At 38.0% G+C, this 20,925-nt stretch overlaps 4 protein-coding genes across 4 annotated transcripts; all 4 read right to left on the reverse strand.

The window, feature by feature from the left end:
- Positions 1-277: 277 nt before the first annotated feature.
- Positions 278-2,204, reverse strand: LOC104445467 (cysteine-rich receptor-like protein kinase 10). The gene is made up of 5 exons (XM_039312332.1): positions 1,919-2,204; positions 1,561-1,771; positions 1,232-1,469; positions 992-1,142; positions 278-914 (listed from the first exon to the last, which is right to left on the reverse strand). The coding sequence occupies exons 1-5, from the start codon at positions 2,081-2,083 to the stop codon at positions 567-569; spliced, it is 1,113 nt and encodes a 370-aa protein (XP_039168266.1). The 5' UTR covers positions 2,084-2,204; the 3' UTR covers positions 278-566.
- On the reverse strand, positions 2,079-4,366 carry LOC120293273 (cysteine-rich receptor-like protein kinase 29). The gene is made up of 2 exons (XM_039312333.1): positions 3,554-4,366; positions 2,079-2,444 (listed from the first exon to the last, which is right to left on the reverse strand). Exons 1-2 carry the CDS (start codon positions 4,359-4,361, stop codon positions 2,200-2,202), a joined length of 1,053 nt encoding a protein of 350 aa, XP_039168267.1. The 5' UTR covers positions 4,362-4,366; the 3' UTR covers positions 2,079-2,199.
- A 3,855-nt stretch (positions 4,367-8,221) lies between these two features.
- LOC104445152 (probable E3 ubiquitin-protein ligase RNF144A-B) lies at positions 8,222-10,074 on the reverse strand. The gene is made up of 2 exons (XM_010058974.3): positions 9,177-10,074; positions 8,222-8,564 (listed from the first exon to the last, which is right to left on the reverse strand). The coding sequence occupies exons 1-2, from the start codon at positions 10,004-10,006 to the stop codon at positions 8,492-8,494; spliced, it is 903 nt and encodes a 300-aa protein (XP_010057276.2). The 5' UTR covers positions 10,007-10,074; the 3' UTR covers positions 8,222-8,491.
- A 6,897-nt stretch (positions 10,075-16,971) lies between these two features.
- LOC120293257 (putative receptor-like protein kinase At4g00960) lies at positions 16,972-20,700 on the reverse strand. Its single transcript, XM_039312300.1, has 7 exons — positions 19,899-20,700; positions 19,018-19,152; positions 18,631-18,758; positions 18,275-18,485; positions 17,946-18,183; positions 17,705-17,855; positions 16,972-17,625 (listed from the first exon to the last, which is right to left on the reverse strand). The coding sequence occupies exons 1-7, from the start codon at positions 20,665-20,667 to the stop codon at positions 17,278-17,280; spliced, it is 1,980 nt and encodes a 659-aa protein (XP_039168234.1). The 5' UTR covers positions 20,668-20,700; the 3' UTR covers positions 16,972-17,277.
- Positions 20,701-20,925: the final 225 nt, after the last annotated feature.

A 20,925-nucleotide genomic window follows, 5' to 3' on the forward strand; every position in this document is an offset into this window, starting at 1 on the left:
AAACTATAGTATGTTGCGATTGTAATCAATCGGATGCATCACGAGGGAAAAAGACCTGGCTAGTTTCTATAATACATGGGACGGGAAGTCAACAAATTCAGTTCACAAAACTTACATATATTAGAAAAAAGATAAGTAGATGATAAGATGAAAGTGGTTAACCATCTGAAAAGCATTCAAATGGTGGAACCGATTTGACTCAGTAGAGAATTGGAGATAAATTCTCATGATTTTCTTGGCAGCTACATATATGTTTAAACCAACTACCGACGTTGAGGTTACCTAAAATCACGCCTAAAATAACCTAGTCCAACACGAATTCTATGAGAGCAAGCTGTTCTGGCTGTTCTTGTCTTAACACAAATAGTACCAGGCATGACTTTTCGTGAATATCCTTCACTTCCAACATCCTATGAATCTGGATGTAATCCCAAGCCAATGAAGGCATATAACTCCTAAATAATCTAAGGAAGAATCAAGTCATGAGAATGTAATTTGATGATCTAAAAACCATGACAAACACAAAAAGTAATGTGCAGGGCACACTAATCTCCCATTTTCTAAGGCTACCGTGGGAAAGGCTCGGTCATAGAGGTCTCGTTTTTTGAGAACTGGTTTGATTTGCTTCTTGATTCCTCGACCTCAGATACCCTCATACAGTAATCCTCTGTGGACCGCATATCAGATTCGATGTTGTTGTGCATGTAGAATGCGGGTCTTGATGGCACTTGGAGAGTGACAGAGTGGCTATTAAGCATGAGAAGGACCGAGGTCATCGTTGGCCGGCTAACCACATTTTCTTGGACACATAGTAGGCCAATGTGAATGCACCGCGCTATTTCAGTACTCGAACCAGAAGTCATGGAGGGATCGATGATGTTTGATATTGATCCTTCCCTCCAATTCTTCCATACCTGCAAACATCGTGACAATCATTGAGCAGATTGATCCTTGGATTATGCAAAATGAGAAGGTATGTTCTTAAACTCACATAGCTTATAAGGACCTCTGTGTCATCGTCCATGCCGAAAAGAGTGTTCTTTTGACCACTCACAATCTCCAAAACCAACACTCCAAAACTGAACACATCTGACTTGATCGAGAAAGTTCCATGCATTGCATATTCTGGCGCCATATATCCACTATGCATCACAACAAGTCCACCATGTTAGCTCTACAGTTTGGTTTGTTCTTTTGGTAAGCATTAGTTTTGGGAGGTTGTGGCACTTACTAGGTCCCCACGATTCGGTTAGTCTCGGCCCGAGTTTGGTCCAACTCAAATAGTCTTGCCATACCAAAATCCGATATCTTAGGATTCATGTTTGAGTCCAACAAAATGTTGCTAGCTTTGAGGTCTCGATGGATAATACGAAGCCGAGACTCTTCGTGTAGGTAAAGCATCCCTCTAGCAACACCCATTATTATATTGTGGCGCCTATCCCAATTGAGATTCGCACGCTTCAGGGGATCTACGCATTTTGGTGGAATCACATTCTATAAGACCTCTATTAATCATTATGCAAGGATCTGATTTCATGAATGACAACTCAAGAAACATACCGAATATGAACTGATCAAGGCTCGCATTGGGCACAAACTCATAAATGAGAAGTTGTTCGACTCCTTCCAGACAGAAACCTAGGAGCCTAACTAAGTTCCTATGTTGTAGCCTGGCTAGTAACATGACCTCATTCTTGAACTCTACTTCCCCTTGGCTGGAATTTTGCGATAGCCGTTTCACCGCAATTTCCTGTCCATTGGAGAGCTGACCCTATAATTTCACCAAATTAGGTCCTTGTGACTATCAATTGGTACATTGAAGCATTTCGACAAGTATTGGATTGATGTCATCTTTTACTATTTGGTTGCTTAAATTTTGAATACAAAAGAGTAGAGGATATGCTCTATTTATTATTACCATGTAGACTGCTCCAAAACCGCCTTGTCCAAGCTTCTTGGAATCAGAGAAGTTATCCGTTGCCGCTCTGATAGTGTTGAAATCAAATTGCAGTGACTCAGCTGTGCTAATTTCATGCACACCTTCAACTAGAAAGACAAAAATGCGGTCATTCAGAGCGAGCATTATTATCTTTTCATAATTTTCATAATGAAAGTTTCACAAACTTTTATTAAATCTAAACCCTTAACCTTTTGACCCTTATAAAGTTGTTGGCCTAATTGTCGAAAGCGATGCAGCTCTTACCACTTCGCTCGTGTAAAAGCATAGTCTTTAGTCAACTTAATTATTTTCTGATCTTTTTTAACCTCATGAACAGTTTCTGTTCCAATGCGAAAGGATAAAGACTCGCCTTCAACACTTTGTCTGGGCTGCTTCTTCTTCCTTCTCACTTTCAGGAGCACGACGACAATGCTGATGACAAGTAGTGCAGAAACACTTGTGAAGACCACAATCATCACAGTCCTCGTCGAATCGCTCTTTCCAACTGCAAGAGCAAAGGCACACTGATTACTAAGTAATGCGCTGGAGAAATGACTAGCGCCATTACGACTGTGGAAATGACTAAAGCACCAATTACGATGTGAAAAACACATCACGCCATTCTTTGATAATTCAAGGGAAGTTCTTTGGATTTCTGGATTTTGTCATCCTATCAATTATTTTCATCTAATAAGATTTGGAAAATATCACATTATTCTCTAAATTTTTAAGTTTTTAGGGATAATCGATTGCCTTTTCGACTTCAATATCATTACTTTCATGCAATCAGAGTAAAAACAGTTAAACGGTTTCGAAAACAGAGTGGGGCAAGGAAGCAAGTTTACAATTTTTTTGCAGGGTTATTAGACGTTTCCATGTGCACATATAGGACCGATATATACATGGTGACCACCATTGTGGTTTGATGGATTTAGATCTCTCTCTCTCTCTCTCTCTCTCTCTCACGGGTCCCATTTTCTTCAACACCTAATAAGAGAGTCTCGATAAAATTTCTTAGTATATCTAACATTGCTAATCAATCTTATTCTGATTAGCTTCATTTTTGGACGATAAGATACAATTAAGGCAAGTTTTAGCATCTCTTTTCCTTTGACGACGGACGGTATAGTTCTAGTTATAATCAAAGATCCCATGCTGTTTCGTGTAACCAATGTTTCAATTATGGCTTCGCAATTTTCTTTCCCTTTTCTTTTTGACTGAATGATGAGACGTAACGAACATCTGCACTCATATCTTGACCAAGACTCACAATCTCATATGACAGCTTGCGAGCAATGAATGTAACTCAATGAACTGACTGTGATAGTGACTAGTATCTATGTGATGCATTAATGATTAAACATATCTTCCTTTCCCGAAAAAATATGGACCAACCGATGCCTTCTTTTTTATCAAAAAGCAGAAAAATTACATAATCTATTGAGCATAAATCAACAAAAAAAAGAAAAAAGAAAAAATCTTATGGTTTGTAAAGCATGTAGATTATGCTCATATGAAGAATTGATTGTGTTTATCTCGCACGAAGCCCGTATAATTTTATAGAAAAGAAAGACAAACGCCTTGTACGAAACTCCTGAACGAGAGACAAAATACCTAGAGTTGGAGGCAGCACATCTGCCTCCTGTGATGGCGATGGAGATGGTGGCGGCGGCGGAAGTGGCTGACTGACTGGGTCGAAGAACTGATGATTGGTCTCGTACAGGATCAGGCAACTTGGCACCATGAACCGTCCTCCTGTATACCTGTCGCAGCAATCCCTGATCGTCTGGACGCCTAACACCAGGCAGTCGCCGCATCGCTGCTCCGTTAAGTCAGGCGTGCACTGCACCAACGCGTAGATCATGTCAGGCCCCGCTGATTCGTTCCCCGACGCGTACTTTCTCAGCGAGCCGCCACCCGCTGCCTCGGCCAACAGACCATTCAGGAGCTTCCTCATCGCGCCATTGTACGTCTCCGGGCTCGAGACACCGTCAGAGGTTCTTGCCACGTAAGTGGGTTCTGTGGCAACTGTGCCGAAGAACGAGGCGTTTGAGTACCGGATTATGCAGTTCCCGGTGTAGAGGAGTGCTTCTTTCTGGAGGGGGCAGAGGCGGCGCATGTCGGAGGCCAAGGCATCAAGGCAGCCGCGGCAGCTCATGGCGGTTAAGTCACCGCGGCAGAGGCCAAAGACGTAGAGGGTTTGGGAGGCGCCAGAGATGGTGGCGGAGGCATTGAAGAAACCATAGGAGAGGGACGAGGAGTTGGTGGTGGAGATGGATGAGAGGAGAGTGGTGAGGGTGGTTTGGTAGGTGCTGTTGACGGTGAAGTTGCCAGTCGAACCACAGTAGGTCGCTGGGAATTGGGCGTTTATGGTGGAAGCAAACATTAGAAGAAGCAAGAGAAGGAGATCTGAAGGATCCATCTTTCTTTTCTTTTTTTTGGGTTTGTGGGTGTCTTGGGTTTCTCTTTGATAGAAGTATTACCCAAGAGACTCCTTCCCTAGACAATATGACCACCGTGATCAACTGGGTGCGATACAGAATGCATTGAATCATATTATATAGAGGCAATTGCAGTATTTGACACGTCAAACTTGACAAATTATTAGTTTGAGCGTATATGACATTATTTTTTAAGACATTTTATAAAATAATCCTTTGTACTTTTCCATTTGGATCTGTCTTATTTCAATGTTTAAAATATGTAGAGACTTTAAGTTGAGTTTTAAACTTACACTGTTATAAGAATACGTTCAAGATGACAGAAAGTTACATTTAGTAAAACCTTTTAAAGGATGAAAGGCTAGAGCCATCATATATCTCACTAATTTTGGCCTAAAAGATCCATTATTGGTTAGGGTGGATTCGGAATGGGTGGCCAATATATCATTTTTAAAGAGCATTATCATACTGAATGACTTAAAGAATTTGAGTTTAGTAAATATGAAGAACGCAAGACATAAACCTAGGTTCTAATATAAAGAAATTAAATTTGGTGAAATGTCTTATGAAAATTTAACTTATTTTTCATCGTTAAAATAAATAATTTATCGCGTCATCAGTGCTTCAGAAGAAAGACACACACAAACCACATTAACCCCGATTGCCAAACTCTAGCAGGGTTGTTGCAGAGTCGTCGTGTTTTTCAAGGGGCAACCTTCGAGTCTCGAGAAAGTATGACAAGACAACCGGCGATTTCCAAGCAATGAAGGAGCATTGACTCTCTGATGGAAAAGCCAAGACTCCTTTCTCGGAGTCTGTCTTCTGCAATTATAATAGGAGTATCATTGTCTTCTGGGGGTAGATAGAAAAGCATTGACGCCTCCTACCGACTCTCTGTCTCTTGCAAGTACAACAGAAAAGCAAGGACAACCGGGGATTGAGTGCAACAAGAGTTCTGGTGTGACATAATTGCACTTAACTTTTCCATGCACCCTTTTGTCCTCGGACTCCGATCTGCTATTCTCCCCAATCTAGATGAATCTGCACACACATCACTAGATATTTAGCCTCCCCGATGTGGAGTAAACACATCACCGACTGCGTATATAATCTACCCTTCTTAATTATTAGGATTCACCCCAGTGGCCATTCTTTCAATATAGAAGAGGGAGGTGAGAAGTTCAAACCCCACCTTCTTTGAACGATGAGAACGGAGATGCGTAAGTTTCAGGAGTGGGCTTCGACTCCCACACCCTACAAAAGGCAGGGCAAAAGTCTGAGAGTGTGAGTGTAAAATAGAAATAAAGTAGGACTGACCAAAAAAAAAAATCTAACACTTCTTAAAAAATGCTAATAATCATAATAGATTAGACAAAATTATCAAATCATTTATGCCATAAAGGTAATCCCTTCGATATACATTCATGGTTGCGAAGTGTGATTCTAAATGCAGCTCGAACACCATCAAGAGGCAAACTCAAAACATGCGCAAAGTAATATTTTGAATTTCCAGATTTTTTTCTTTTTTCTTTTGATGTTGGGCAATTTGTTAAAAAAGTCTCAAACATATCGTACATATGACAATTTAATCATAAACATTCAATTTGTGTTAATTTAATCTTAAATCTTTTGACGATTTGTCAATTTAGTCCTAGATCTTTCAACTATGCTAATTTAGTCCTAAATATTTTGATGATTTGTTAATTTAATCCGAAACATTTTGACATTAGCCAATGTAGTCCTTATGGGAAAATATCCAAATAATAAGTTGAGGATTATATTAGCAATTCTTTAAAAGATTTAGGATTAAATTGATATAAAGAAAAGTCGATGACAAAATTGGTAAGTCATTAAAAGTTTTGAGATAAAATTGGTATAATTAAAATGTTTATGAGTGAATTGGTTGATGTATTATAATTTTACAATTTTTGAACAATCATCCCTTTACTGTTTATCTTTTTTTCTTTAAAAAAATATTTACTGTTCATTTTGGAGATTGTAGAGGCGAAGAACACCATGGCTCTCGATAAGCTGGTGGGGCTGTGGATGATTGATCCAAAGAGAGGTAAGAGGTTCTTTTTTAAGTTACGCATTGTCTGGATTTGATATGCAAAGTTTAGTCAAAAAGAAAGAAACAAAAAAGATGGATAGTAAAAGAAAAAGAAGATGAAAGGAAAAGGAAAAAAGAAAAAAGAAAAAAAATCTCAAAATTCAAAAAAATTACTCGAAATGATGTTGTTTTGAGTAAATTTTTTTGTCAGGTTACCAACATGCCACGTAGAGCGGGTAGTGATGACTAATTCATTACATCAAAAATTTAAGGTGAAAGTTGGTTGGACAGACTACGTCAGAATTTCATAAAAAAAAAAAGAATTAAATTAAAAAATTAAAAAGTTAATGACTAAATTAATATTACTACATAAATTTGGAACTAATTAAGTAATTTTTCCCGCACGTTCATTAGCGTATACTTTAGCATGCAAATGAGCTATATATCCTTTACCATGCATTTTCATTGCGAGACATGACTTCGTCTATTTGACCAAACCCATTTCTTACACAGGTGCTACCACTTCTCAACACACTTTATACCTTCAATTGCTAAGGTAAAAAAAAATAAAAAATTACACAGTTAATCCTCGCAATCATGATATGGGTGGTCGTAAACATAGAACCAATATATATATATTAAACGGAAACGTAATGAAAAACAATTATTCAATCACAAATGTATATATAAGTACATCTTCAGTCGAGCGCTGTTATTTTTAATTCGTACACGTCATAAGTAGGCTAAATGAAACGGATTGAAGCTATTAGGAGAAAAAGAAAAGTCTTAGCTTCACCCAGAAGCGTCCTAGTATTGAAAAATGAAAAAGCGATCTTAAAGACGTAATTATTTGTAGTATCGGACATAGAAAGGACTTCTTTCTTAAAGGCCACCCTACCCCCTGTTTCTACATATTTGTACCTTCATCTATCGAATATCGAAAGTGCTCAGCCTGGAACCTGCCACACTAGAGCCAAATTACAACTTCTTTCGCACTGCCTTCAAGCATTGAAATATGTTTACTTTGGATTCTTGATGCCCGACTGATTATATACATAGATCTTAGATTAAAGTGATTTTGTGTGAAAGCCTCTAACACAATATCAGTAAAGTTCTAAGATTGGGGTAGACTGCAAACCTATCTAACTGATGCTCTTCCTGGTCTACAATGGTCTTCAGATATTGCAATACGATGCAATTTGACTTGGTGAAAAGAGGAGGCATTAGCAATTACCAGTGCGAAATGGTATATTGTAGTCAAGAAAGTTTATTTATTTTTGGCCAGGTAATCAACAAAAGGTATTATCTCAGCAACTTCTGCTGAAAGAAGTAGCTATTTTGTAATCTACATTCTTGGGTCCATTTTAGTGAATGCAAAAGAGTATATTCGATCAATGAGTAAATGACTAAAAACCAGTACGAACAATCTAAATTGGAGATGAGATATTGAGACGGGCAAGGAAAGACCATTGTTGGAACCCCGACAAAAGGAAAAAAAGAAAGAAAGAAAGAAATCCAAATGTTTTAAAGAGAGCAAAATTCTAGTCAATACTTCGATGAATGGCAGATCTTAGGAACATCAGCAAAGTGCTCATGCTCTCAGTTACTTCCATTGCTTCACGGAAAAGCAAATGATTCTACTTTGTGTGTATAGAAACATTTTAAGCAACAAAATAAACTCTTAGAAGCAAAATGCAGAGTCTACTCTATGGTAATAAGGACAAGTTCAAACAAGCCACATGATTGAAATGGGAAAGTATTCTGGAATCGTATGGAATTGACACCCGTTGATAAAATGAATCTATATTTGTCACTATGACTTGTATTGAATGATCTTTCAGTGATATTCTTGAAAAAAAGATCGACAGGCGACCGGAAGCTCAAACAAGAACAACACACCCTGGAAAAAATCATAGAGCAGGTTTAATCCATACACTATATGTTGCTTCACCCAAAACATTGATCACATCGCTTCTACACCATACCACATGTTCTTATCAACGATAAATTCAGATGTAACTGATTACATGGTTAGGCCTTCTTTCCTCTGTCTTTTGCTCCTTAGTTTCTTGTACAACCACCATGAGTATCAGTCCATTCTGATCCACATCCATAGCAAAACTGAACCTGGCACCTGCAATTGCAAGCCGCCAAGGAACAACAATGTAGCCAACAAAATGTAGAAAAGTATGAACAATTGAACATTTACAAACTCAGGTACCGCTAACTTTGCCAAAGGATTCATAATAAAACACTAACTAGCGTGATCTTCAGTACCAGCCATCAACAGAATAAAGCAAAGTGGCCACACTACTTACATAGACAGTGTACCATTGAATATCAGTGATAAGGCTTGATGATTTATGAAACGTCTTATGCTTAATCATCAAACTACATACTGACCATTGCCTAGTCATGCAGCTTTCACACTGTATTCAAGTGTATTTTTACCACCACAATTTGATGAAATACGCTTGGACCTTGCACCTGAATTAAATTATTATGAGTTCATCTGTCTTTTATGTCATTTAAATTGTGAAATCCACAATCGATGACAAATCCTTTCTAAAAATGGAAGATCCCCAATAAAGTCTGTTTCACCAATTGTACACAAGCAACAACCCTTCGATATCTATAGGATTTCAGAAAAATCTCGACAAAGAAGCTGCAAGGGGTCAAGCTTCTTGATTTATCTAGATAAATTATTCGCTAGCAAGTAAATCTTTTCAGTGAATGTATCACAAACCTGCAAACGATGTGAGCACAACCCTGAGTCCTCTCCACGTAAAATTTGCATTTGGGGCATCTCCCCCATTTTTCCTCCTTCGCCAGCTCCCTCACAATGAGATCCTCCCTCCCTCTCTCATCTTCATTCAACAACTGAAACTCCTCGCACAACACACCGGCATGCCAAGGCACGGAACACTCGGCACAGAACAACCTATGGCAGTATGGGCACTCGCTCTCTCTAATCACCTGCCCATCATCATAGTCTTTGATCAAAAGCGCTGAGCAGTTCTGGAAAGGGCAATAGAACTTCTGCGAGTCAAGAAACACTGCCTCGCACAACGATTTCTCCCACATGTCGAGAACATTCACAGGGAGGATTTGCCTGCAAGAATTAATCTGTAGGACACCCTCACACTCCAATGCTGGGCATTTGATGGCGGTGACACTGTCCTGGACTTTGGTCTCCACATACCTGCTTATGCAGAGCGAGCAAAAGCTGTGAGAACACACGTTCCCGATCCTCAACATCTCGTTGGCCTCTTTTCTCTCTGCACAAATCTCGCAGAAGCTCTCTGATGACTCGCCACCATCTTTCTGAACGCCTATCTCAACCGGGTCTATGATTTTCATTTGGCTTATGTTTGGGTTTGCTTCAGTTACAACCACCAAAGATAAAGAAGACCCAGTATTTCTTTTTGAAGGATTCATATTCATCACAGACGAGACTTCTAAAACCTCCTGAAACTGCAACTCTTCAGCAAATTCAGAATCTGATACTTGAGGAACATCGAACAATAATGACAAGAAGAGATCATCTTCCGAGAGAAGATCAAAGTGCCGCTCCATTTCAAGTGTTTTTTTCTTTGAATGTGCTTGTTTTGTGGCTTGCTGGGCTTTTGAAGGTCGCTTTGTTTGTTTTATGCAGTGCGCTGCGAACGAAACCTTAGCGGAGAAGTTGCTTTATATGATTGGGACCTCCTTCTTCAGTAGTTTTTCTTTTTAAATTTTACTTTTTTTGGATTGTGTTATCATTTTTGTAAAGAAAAGTTTTTACTAAGCTAGCTTTGCTTGGGTCAAGTCGAGACGGAGGATAAAGCTCTCACATTGAAACTTTGATTTTGTTGCATAATTTAGGAGGATATCGAAATAGGGGATCTCGAACTTTTACGTTATCATATCTTTTATTTGCCTTTCAATTAACCCTGGCCTAATTCCAGTCTAACCATTATAAAAGGCGTAATTATGTTAACAAAGAAACATATTGGATTTACAATGTACATGAACGTGTGTATGCATAAGTAGACTAGAGGATAGAGCTTATGTTTTTCCTAGGACTCAAAAAACTTCTCATTTTAGAAAGGTCAAGTATTTTTTCCGTTGGAGGATGGTGGTAAAAACACGGTTAAATAAAGTGATCAAAGATATATATGCTCCAAAAAGAAAAGCAAAAATTCTTTTAATTGAAATTGTTTATAACAAGGATCTTTATGTGGTGTCAATCTATAAGAAAGGAAAAACAAATTTGGATTAGGTCCCAAGAAGGAAAAATCTCCTAGTTAAATCCAATTATCATAAAATCTTAATTTGAAGAAGATTGATTTTAGATTTGAAAATACTTTTTAATCAAAAAAATTTCAAATCCAATTATATCCAATGGGTCCTAGTCAGTCTTTTACATTTGCTGTAAATCTCACAACACTGTAATGGCATCGAAAAACTATCCTTTTTTGTTTAATAATTAATTGAATTCATAGGAAGAACAAAAAACATACCTTATTCTTTATTCAATAACCACTCACATATCTATATTAAAAGTGCGAGATACATATCTCAATCTTACTTTTGGATATTTTGACACCTAAATATTTGCTAAATATTTTAATATAAAATTGCATAAAAGGAAACCAAGGATCAATTTGGCCTTTACAAAAATGTTTTTCGCATCACCTAGGTATTAATATAATTAGCTTTTACTATTTTTTTTATTCCCCTTATTTTTCGGATAATTATTTTTAAGAGAGAGAGAGAGGGCAATGCCCACGCCCCAGCCCTCCTTCTTTGTCTTCCGTGTGGGCCGAGACCCATCTAGCCCCCTCACCTTTGCGACCCACGCACCCCTCCTCCTTTCTCCTTCCTTCCTTCTTCCCCTCTCCGCCTCTGTGCCTCACGCACAGAGACCGACGACGCGCGGAGGACAATCTACGGCAGAGAGAGGGAAGTAGGCCGGCAACGGATGGGACTCGCCTTCAAAGCGGAGCAGGTGGGCAGTTGAGAAGACGGCCGGTTCGGCCGCACCAAGGCCGGTCGGCACACCGAAGACAGGCGGCCGAAGCCTCCGTCGACCGGCCCCTCTCGGCCGATAAATAGAGCTCCGGGCGGAGGCCAAAGAACACACACGAAGAGAGAGATCGGAGGAGCGACCTCGGAGGACTTCCCCTGAGAGACATCTAGGGAGGCTCGAGAGCGAGCAAACCCGAGAGGGCCGGAGAAAGAGGGAGATCCGAGGAAGGCCAGATCTGTGAGCGAGCTAGAGAGAGAGAGAGTCGCGAGTGTGAGCCCCTTCGCCGGATGCAGCACCAGTCGCTTGGCCCGATGCCACCGCTGCTTCGCCACCAACGAACTCCAAGCGTTCGACGATTTGCCCGAGAAAATTGGTGGTCGGGATTTGGGTTGCCATGACCAGAGAGTGATGGTCGGCGATGGTGGCTGGCTGGGCAGAGGTTGAGTCGGCAGTCGACAAACACATGTTTGGCCACAGCAAAACCACAAGACAAATACAGCCGTGGAAAATAGACCATAAGTTTATGGAAAAAAAAAATTGAGATTGCATCACACTTGTATTATTAACATCCTAATTTTTTTCCTACGGCTATGACATATATACCTATCAATTTCTCCTAAGTAAAAGATCATTCTCATATTCAATTATATTTAACTAGTGATTTGATAAAGTTGTATTGTTCAAAGTGGTGATGATTATACAGGAACATTTCCAAAGTCTCATGAACAATATATGAGCAATTGCTAGGCTAGAGAAACTTAAATTGATGAAATAATCGAGAATTTGTGTCTCTAGAACTCGAGATCCATGGTTTGATTCTTACTCAATTCAACCGCTTTGAGCTATGTTTTAAAAAATGTAATTCTTCATGAATCTCCTAGCATCAATCATATATGTATATGACGGCATGTCTTTGACTAAAAAGGACTTAGTTTGATGCATAAAAATTGGCTCAATATGTCACTTGAGTAGTACATAAAATTCGTAATTGCTAGGAGTATATATAGTATGATTTGAACTACTTTGCACTATGTTTAAAAAAAAAAAAGTAATTTGTAACAAATCTCCTAGCAACGATCATATATGTATGTGACGACATGCCTCTGGATAAATCAAAAAAGGACTTAGTTTTATGCATGAAAAACTGGCTGAATATATCACACGAGCAGTATACAAAGATAGTAATTGCTAAGAGTATATATAGTATGATTTGAACTAATTTATCAACTATTTTAAATCCAAACTCTAATAGTTTGGATTTTTTATTGGAAAAACGTAATATACTATCAATTTGTTTTGTTATGGGTTGATTGGATAAATATTACCTTTAATCTTTCCAATAATTATGCAAGAAGTTTTTCTTTTGTTTTGTTTAGTTATTTATTTATTTATTTGGTAAGGAATTATGCAAGAAGTTTAATATCTATATAATCTCAATATATTTCCAATACCAAACAAGAAAGAAAACACTCCTCCATACATCCATAACAATTATTTAAACCAAAATAAGTATATGATATTTTGAGTGCAAGTAGCATATTTTGATTATTTTTTATCGCTCAAAATTCAAGTTTAAGCTCAAGGTCAAGCTCTTTAGCTCCGGTTTGTGTTAAACTTGAGCTATGTACTGAGATTTAATATTGGTAATCAACCTTAGGAAAGTGAAGTTTTGGCTTCTAAAACATTTCATCAAGTAAAAGCTCTTAATCGATAGCCCATTTAAACTTGAGGTGAGTGTTGCAGTCTCCATTTATCAGAGCTGAGTCTTTGAATTTTAAGTCCTCTTGAGTCACATTGTGACAGCCCAAATGCTACAATGATAGGGGTAATGATTCAACCGTCCTTCTACTCAAAGGATTAAGCCTCAATCCATGCCCAAAAAGTTGAGATCTCAAAAATCCCCATTGATAATACTCTCGCTTTATTTGCCATTAACCAAGGAACCTACAAAGATTGTGAAGGAATGGGATGAGTAACCACAGCCTAGTCAGTAGTGCCTATCTCTTCAAAACAAATCAAGCAGCTATTATGCATGTATAAAGCAATATTAGAAACTCGTAATCCAAAGTCATGATATATATATATATATATATATATATATATATATATATATATATTGAATCGAATATGTATTGTTTCATTCAACAAATCTTTATATAAAAATAAAAAATATTCATTTAAATCCACCATCACAATACATAAATCGGCGATCAAGTTTATTAATTAATCTCAAATCACGTGTCAATGGCTCATCCATCAACCAATGTATTGCTCAATATCCTATCATAGTCACAACACAACACGACGTTTAGTGATAAGGCGACTAAGATTCTCCCCTTAGCAAAGTCTCTACCTAGAAAACTAGTGGCTCAACCTGAAATGATATCCTAAATTGGTATGCATATCCACAAACCTCTCACCGGGTTCATAATTATATTGAGCATCAAACAACTATCTTCCAATACTAGAAATCCAATCCAGAATTAAATCTTATAAATCAAATAAATAACTTTTCGCAACATAATCCATTCGCCATTTTTTAACCATTTTTTTTTAAATCATTCATAAACTAGTTTGCAAAGTAGTTAATATAACTTCACAACACCTTGCATACACATGCTTTCTAAAGATTCGTAAATATGGAGTAGTAAATGCTTAATCTGGCTTTTTATACAACAACAATGCCATTTCTTTACTCATACTATATGTAATCTATATAGTTTTTGAAATATGTATTTACAAATCCAAAGAAGAAAAAGTACCATTCACCTTGGAATGCCTTTGATCAAACAACATTGTTATAGGTGCTGACAACCTCATAATCTTAACAATTAAGCAAAAATCGATATCAAAACTGACTAAAATATTACACAACTATGAAATGGCCATACTAAACTTAAATGTTAATGAAACGACTCCTACTCCTAGGCATTAAAAAAACTCTTAACCAAAGTAGATATTCAAAGTTATTTACAATGCAAAACTTGAGTACAAAATTGAGTTACATTGTAATTCTCTCCATCAAACTCCATTTCAAGTGAGCTTACAGTCAAAAGGAAGATCTTTTGAAGCATTGGAATACCCATAACTTGGTCAACCCAAAATCAAGCCGAAAACTATCAAAATTTGGCCCTACTCTTGAGGGTTAAGAGTATGCTCCTAGATGCATATTGTGCTTTATTATTTGCATTCTCGCATTTTCATGGTTCGGTAGTTTTTTTGTAATTTGCTAAACTTGAAAACCATTTTATTAAGTTCTTGAGCATTATTTTGAGAAATAAATGGAGTCTTTCGTTCAGCAAAAAAATAGTTGCAATTTATCAAATTGAATAAGACTTGATGTCACAAATTGAATAAGAATTGATAATAGAAATTTAATTTGTAATTTCATCTAAAAAAGACTTGTATTTTCTCAAACAATGTTTGATAATTTCGTATGAAATTTATAACCTGAAAACATTATTAAATTAAAAGCCCAAAAGCCACTAGTTGTGCATTGTTCATCATTTGTAGCCAACTTTTAACTTTTTTTTTTTTAGCAAACTGTAAGTCCAAATTAAGTTTCGTTAAAATCTTACGATTCTACAACACCATAAACTATCATTTATATATATATATATATATATATATATATATGTAGCTCAATGACTCCTTAATCAAACATTATAGTTCAAAATTCATAAAACTTCAAATTCATGTCCTCACCCCAAATGTCACTCTAATTAGATGAACGAATGATGTGAACAATTACCAAAAGTTGCGATACATAATTGAATAGGGTTGGTGAGACATCCGTGGCACAAAATCCTCATCTTCTCTTTCCCTTTCTTCCTCTTCTCTCTTCTTTCCTCCTTTTATTTTTCTCTCTTATTCTCTCTTTCTCGAGTGTGCTCTCAGCCGCGCTCTCCTTTCCCTTTTTATTTCATTTTTTCTTTTTCGTTTTTTTGGGCCCCACGCATGTTGACCAAGCAAAATTAAATTGCAACTTTTGCACATAATCCAAGGAATCATTAAGCAATATGAGGCGCGTAAGAAGATATGATGCTCTCAGAGCAAAAAAAAAAGATATGATGCTGCCAAGCGGAAGTGACATCTTGTATTAATAATCTCTTGGATAAATTACAATCAATAAATTCTTTCAAATGAGGAAATTATCTAAAATGACATTAATTTATAGCACTTTTACCAATCCAAACTGAAATCTTTTAATGGTGTCAATTGAGTTTTAAACATTTTCATATTTTACTAATTGAGTCTATTTAGGTAATTTTGCCAGAAATCACTAATATAAACTCTAGTCATCCTACTTAATATGGCAAGACCGAAGTAGATAATTTTTAATAATATTTAAAAAAATTCAAATTTTTTGGATTACTTTTTGAATTTTTTCTTTTATGCTCTCTCTTTTATTTTTTTTACAACTCTAATCAGTAAGAACTGGATGACCTCACCTCGATCTTGGTGAGAGCGCGAAGGCCCTTGCCTTTGGCTTGCAAGGGTTGCGATGCCCCCTCCCTCAACACAAAAAAAAAAAAAAAAAAAAAGGAAGAAGAAAAAGCCTAGGCAAGGGTTTGGCCTTGTGGATTGTGATGGTTGATTGATGACCTCGCCGGCTAGAGTTCTAAAAAGAAAAAAAGAAGATGAATAAAAAGAAAAATTAAAATAAGTTAATAAAATCGAGAAAATATTAAAATATTATTAAAAATTGTTTACATTAACGTCAACTATATCACATAGAATGATTGGTATCCATGTTAGTGATACCTAGCTAAATTGGCTAGATGCAATTGATAGGCAAATGGGAAAATGTTTAAAACTCAATTGACACAATCATTATTAAATTGGTAAAAATTCAATAGGTTTGGAATTTTTTGGACAATTTTCCTTTCAAATATCCCAATAAAACAAACTTTCTATCGCAAGTCTAGTACTTAGAATTTCATTCTTGTTGTAGCAATCTTAATTTAATGCATCGATCAATTGAAAAAACCAAAAAAATGGACCGACGCAAATAACATTTATTGAAGAGTCAAATGCACCACTTATGGGAGACGTGCCAGTCGTAACATCGTTGCTTTTAAATACCTAAGTTTTATACTGTGAAAGAAAGAAATAAGTTTTATATCAATAAATGAAATATTTAGATCTGAAAATTGACGGGAATACTATACTGCAGTCAAACTAAATAACTCTGCATATGGGAACGGGGGGTTCAAATTGGTCTTTTCTCACCTAACCCATAAAATATGTCGGTAAACTATAATGTATTGCGGCCATAGTCGGATGCACCACAAGAGTAAATGACCTGCCTAGTTTCTGTAATACACGGGATGGGAAGTCAACAAATTCAATTCATGAAACTTACGTGTATAAGAAAAAGGGTAAATAGATGATAATATGAAAGTGGTTAACTATATAAAAATCATTCAACTGGTGGAACCAATTTGACTAAGTAGATAATTGGAGACAGATTCTCGTTATTATCTTGGCAGCTATAGACATTCTGTGTATCTTATATATCTGTTTAAATCAAACTACTGACATGCAGCTCACCTAAAATCCCGCCCAAAATGACTTAGTCCAACACGAATTCTGTAAGAGGAAGCTGTTCTTGCTGCGCTTATCTTAACACAAGTAGTGTCAGACATGACTTTTTGTGAGTAACATTCACTTCCAACATCCTATGAATCTAGATGTAATCCCAAGCAATGAAGCCATATAAATCCTAAATAATCTAAGGAAGAAGTAAATCATGATAATGTAATTTGATGATCTGAAAACCATGACAAACACAAAAAGTAATGTGCAGGGCACACTGATCTCCCATTTTCTAGGGCTACCGTGGGTACAGCTCAGTCATAGAAGCCTCATTTTTCGAGAACTGGTTCGCATTGCTTCTTGATTCCTTGACCTCAGATACCCTCAAATTGTAATCTTGCATGGATGGCATATCAGATTCGACGCTACTGTGTATGTAGAATGCGGGTCTCGATGGCACTTGGAGAGTGACTGAGTCGCTATTAAGCATGAGAAGGACTGAGGCCATTGTTGGCCGGCTAATCATATTATCTTGGACACATAGTAGACCAATGTGGATACACCTCGCAATTTCAATACTTGAACCAGAAGTTATAGAGGGATCAATAATGTTTGATAATGATCCTTCCTTCCAATTCTTCCAGATCTACAAACATTTGACAAACATTGAGTAGATTGATCTCTAGAATATTATGTGAAATAAGAAGGTATGTTCTTATACTCACATAGCTTATAAGGACTTCCGTGTCATCGCCCATGCGGAAAAGAGTGTTCCTTTGACCACTCACAATCTCCAAAACCAACACTCCAAAACTGAACACATCTGACTTGATCGAAAATGTTCCGTGCATTGCATACTCCGGCGCCATATATCCACTGTCCATCACAATAAGTCCACCTTATTAGCTCTATAGTTTGTTTTTTTCTTTTTAATAAGCATTAGCTCTAGGAGATTGTGTCACTTACTAGGTCCCCACGATTCGGTTTGTCTTGGCCCGAGTTTGATCCAACTCGAACAACCTCGCCATACCAAAATCGGATATCTTTGGATTCATTTCTGAGTCTAACAAAACGTTGCTGGCTTTGAGGTCCCGATGGATGATACGAAGTCGAGAGTCTTCATGTAGATAAAGCATCCCTCGGGCAATGCCCATTATTATCTTGTGCCGCATATCCCAGTTGAGATTCGTACGCTTCAGGGGATCTACACATTTTGGTGGAATCGCATTCTATAAGACGTCTATTAATCATTTTGTGAGGATATGATTTCATGAATGACAACCTAAGAAACATACCAAATATAAACTGATCAAGGCTCGAATTGGGCACAAACTCATAAATGAGAAGCTGTTCAACTCCTTCCAGACAGAAACCTAGGAGCCTGACCAAGTTCCTATGTTGTAGCTTGGCTAGTAACATGAACTCGTTCTTGAACTCAACTTCCCCTTGGCTAGAATTCTGTGATAGCCGTTTCACCGCAATTTTTTGTCCGTTGGAGAGCTGACCCTGAAATTTCACCAAATTAGATCTTTGTGAGTATCATTTGGTACATTGAAGCATTTCTAGGAGTATCAGATTGATATCATCTTTGACTATTTGGTTGCTTGAATTTTGAATACAAGAGTAGAGGATGTGCTTGGTTTATTATTACCATGTAGACAACACCAAAACCGCCTTGTCCAAGCTTCCTGGAATCAGAGAAGTTATCCGTTGCCGCTCTGATAATGCTGAAATCAAATTGCAGCGACTCAGCCGTGCTAATTTCATCCACAACTTCACCTAGAAAGACAAAAACGCTGTCATTCAGAGATCATTACCTTTTCATAGTTTTCATAATGAAAGTTTCACAAACTTTTAGTAAATGTAAATCCTAAACCTTTTAACCTTTATAAAGTTTTTGGCCTAATTGTCGAAAGCGACGCAGCTCTTGCTAATTTGCAGGTGCAAAAGCATAGTCATTAGTCAACTTAATTATTTTCATAATCTTTTTTAACCTCATGAACAGTCGTCGTTCCAATGCAAAAGGATAAACACTCGCCTTCAACACTTTCTCTGGGCTGCTTCTTCTTCCTTTTCACATTCAGGAGCAGGATGACAATGCTGATGACAAGTAGTGCAGAAATACTTGTGATGACCACAATAATCACAGTCCTCGTTGAATTGCTCTTTCCAACTGCAAGAGCAAAGGCACATTACGTCTATGATCATTGCTTGCTGCTTACTATGTGAAAGATACATCACGCGATTCTCTGATAACTCAGGGAAAGTGTTTCGGTTTTCTGGATTTTGTCATCCTACCAATTTTCATTTAATAAGATTCGGAATATATCACATTTCCTAAATTTTTAAGTCTTCGTGGATGCCTTTTTGACCTCAATTTCATTACTTTCATCAATTTCTTACGAAAATCAGGGTAAAGACCGTAAAATGGTTTACAGAAACAGAGTGGAGCAAGGAATATCCAATGCAAGTTTGCAGAATTTTTGCAGAGTTATTAGAAGCTCCCAATGTGCACATATAGGACCAATATATACATGCGGATCACGGCTATGGATCGTAACCCTAGCTCGATTTAGATCTCTGTCTCTCCCTTAGATGACATGACTGTGATAGTTGACTAGTATCAATGAACTGACTGTGATAGTTGACTCGTATCCATGTAGATGTATGAATGATTAAACATATATTCTTCTGCCAAAAATATGGATCAACCCGTACCTTCTGCCAAAGAGCATTTAAAAATTACATGATCTACTGAGCATATACTAATAAAAAGAATCTTGTGGTTTAACAGAGCATGTAGATTAAGCTTATATGAAGAATTTGATTGGGTGAATCTCACGCGAAACCTGCATATTTTTATAGAAAAGAAAAGACTGAAACGCCGTGTATGTAACTCCCGAACAAGAGCCAACTTACCTGGTGGTGAAGGCATTGCATCTCCATCCTGCGATGGTGGTGGCGGAGGCGGCGGAAGTGGTCCACTGACTGGATCGAAGAACCGATTATTGCCGTACAGGATCAGGCAACTTGGCACCATGTACCGTCCTCCTGAGTACCTGAGACAGCAGTACCTGATCTCCTGGGCGACTAGAGCCAAGCATTCGCTGCATTGCTGCTCCGTCAAGTCTGGTGTGCACTGCACCAACGCATAGACCATGTCAGGCCCCGCTGATTCGTTCCCTGATGCGTACTTTCTCAATGAGCCACCACGCGCCGCCTCAGCCGACAGACCGTTCAGGAGCTTCCTCCTTGCTGCGTCGTATGTGTCTGCGCTCGAGACATTGACATCGTCGCCGGTGCCTGCTACGTAGTCGGGTTGTAGCACGACTTCACCAAAGAACGAGGCGTCCGAGTACCGAATGATGCAGTTCCCGCTGTAGAGGAGTGCCTCCTTTTGTAGGGGGCAGAGGCGGCGCATGTCGGAGGCCAAGACATCGAGGCAGGCGCGGCAGGTTTCGGTGTTTAAGTCACTGCGGCAGAGGCCAAAGAGATAGAGGGTTTGGGAGGCACCGGAGATGGCAGCAGAGGCATTGAAGAAGCCGTAGGAGAGGGACGAGGAGTTGGTGGTGGAGATGGAGGAGACGAGGGTGGTGAGGGTGGTTTGATAGGTGCTGTTGGCAGTGAAGTTGCCGGTCGAACCACAGTTGGCCGCCGGGAATTGGGCGTTTATGGTGGAAGCAAACATGAGAAGAAGCAAGAGGAGGAGATTTGCAAGATCCATTTTTTTTTCTCTTTGGGTGTGTCGGGTGTCTCTTTGATAGACCCGACATGAACGAAGGGTTTAATCTTAAGAAATTAAATATGTTGAAATATCCAATGAAAATTTATCACGTCATCAATACCTCAGCCAAAAAAAATAAATACATACACGCACACCACATCAAAGAGAGACCCGAGACACCTAAAGAGAAAAAAAAAAAAAAAAAAAAAGAGAGAAGAAAAA

Source organism: Eucalyptus grandis, chromosome 5 (assembly GCF_016545825.1).
Source record: "Eucalyptus grandis isolate ANBG69807.140 chromosome 5, ASM1654582v1, whole genome shotgun sequence".
NCBI lineage: Eukaryota > Viridiplantae > Streptophyta > Magnoliopsida > Myrtales > Myrtaceae > Eucalyptus > Eucalyptus grandis.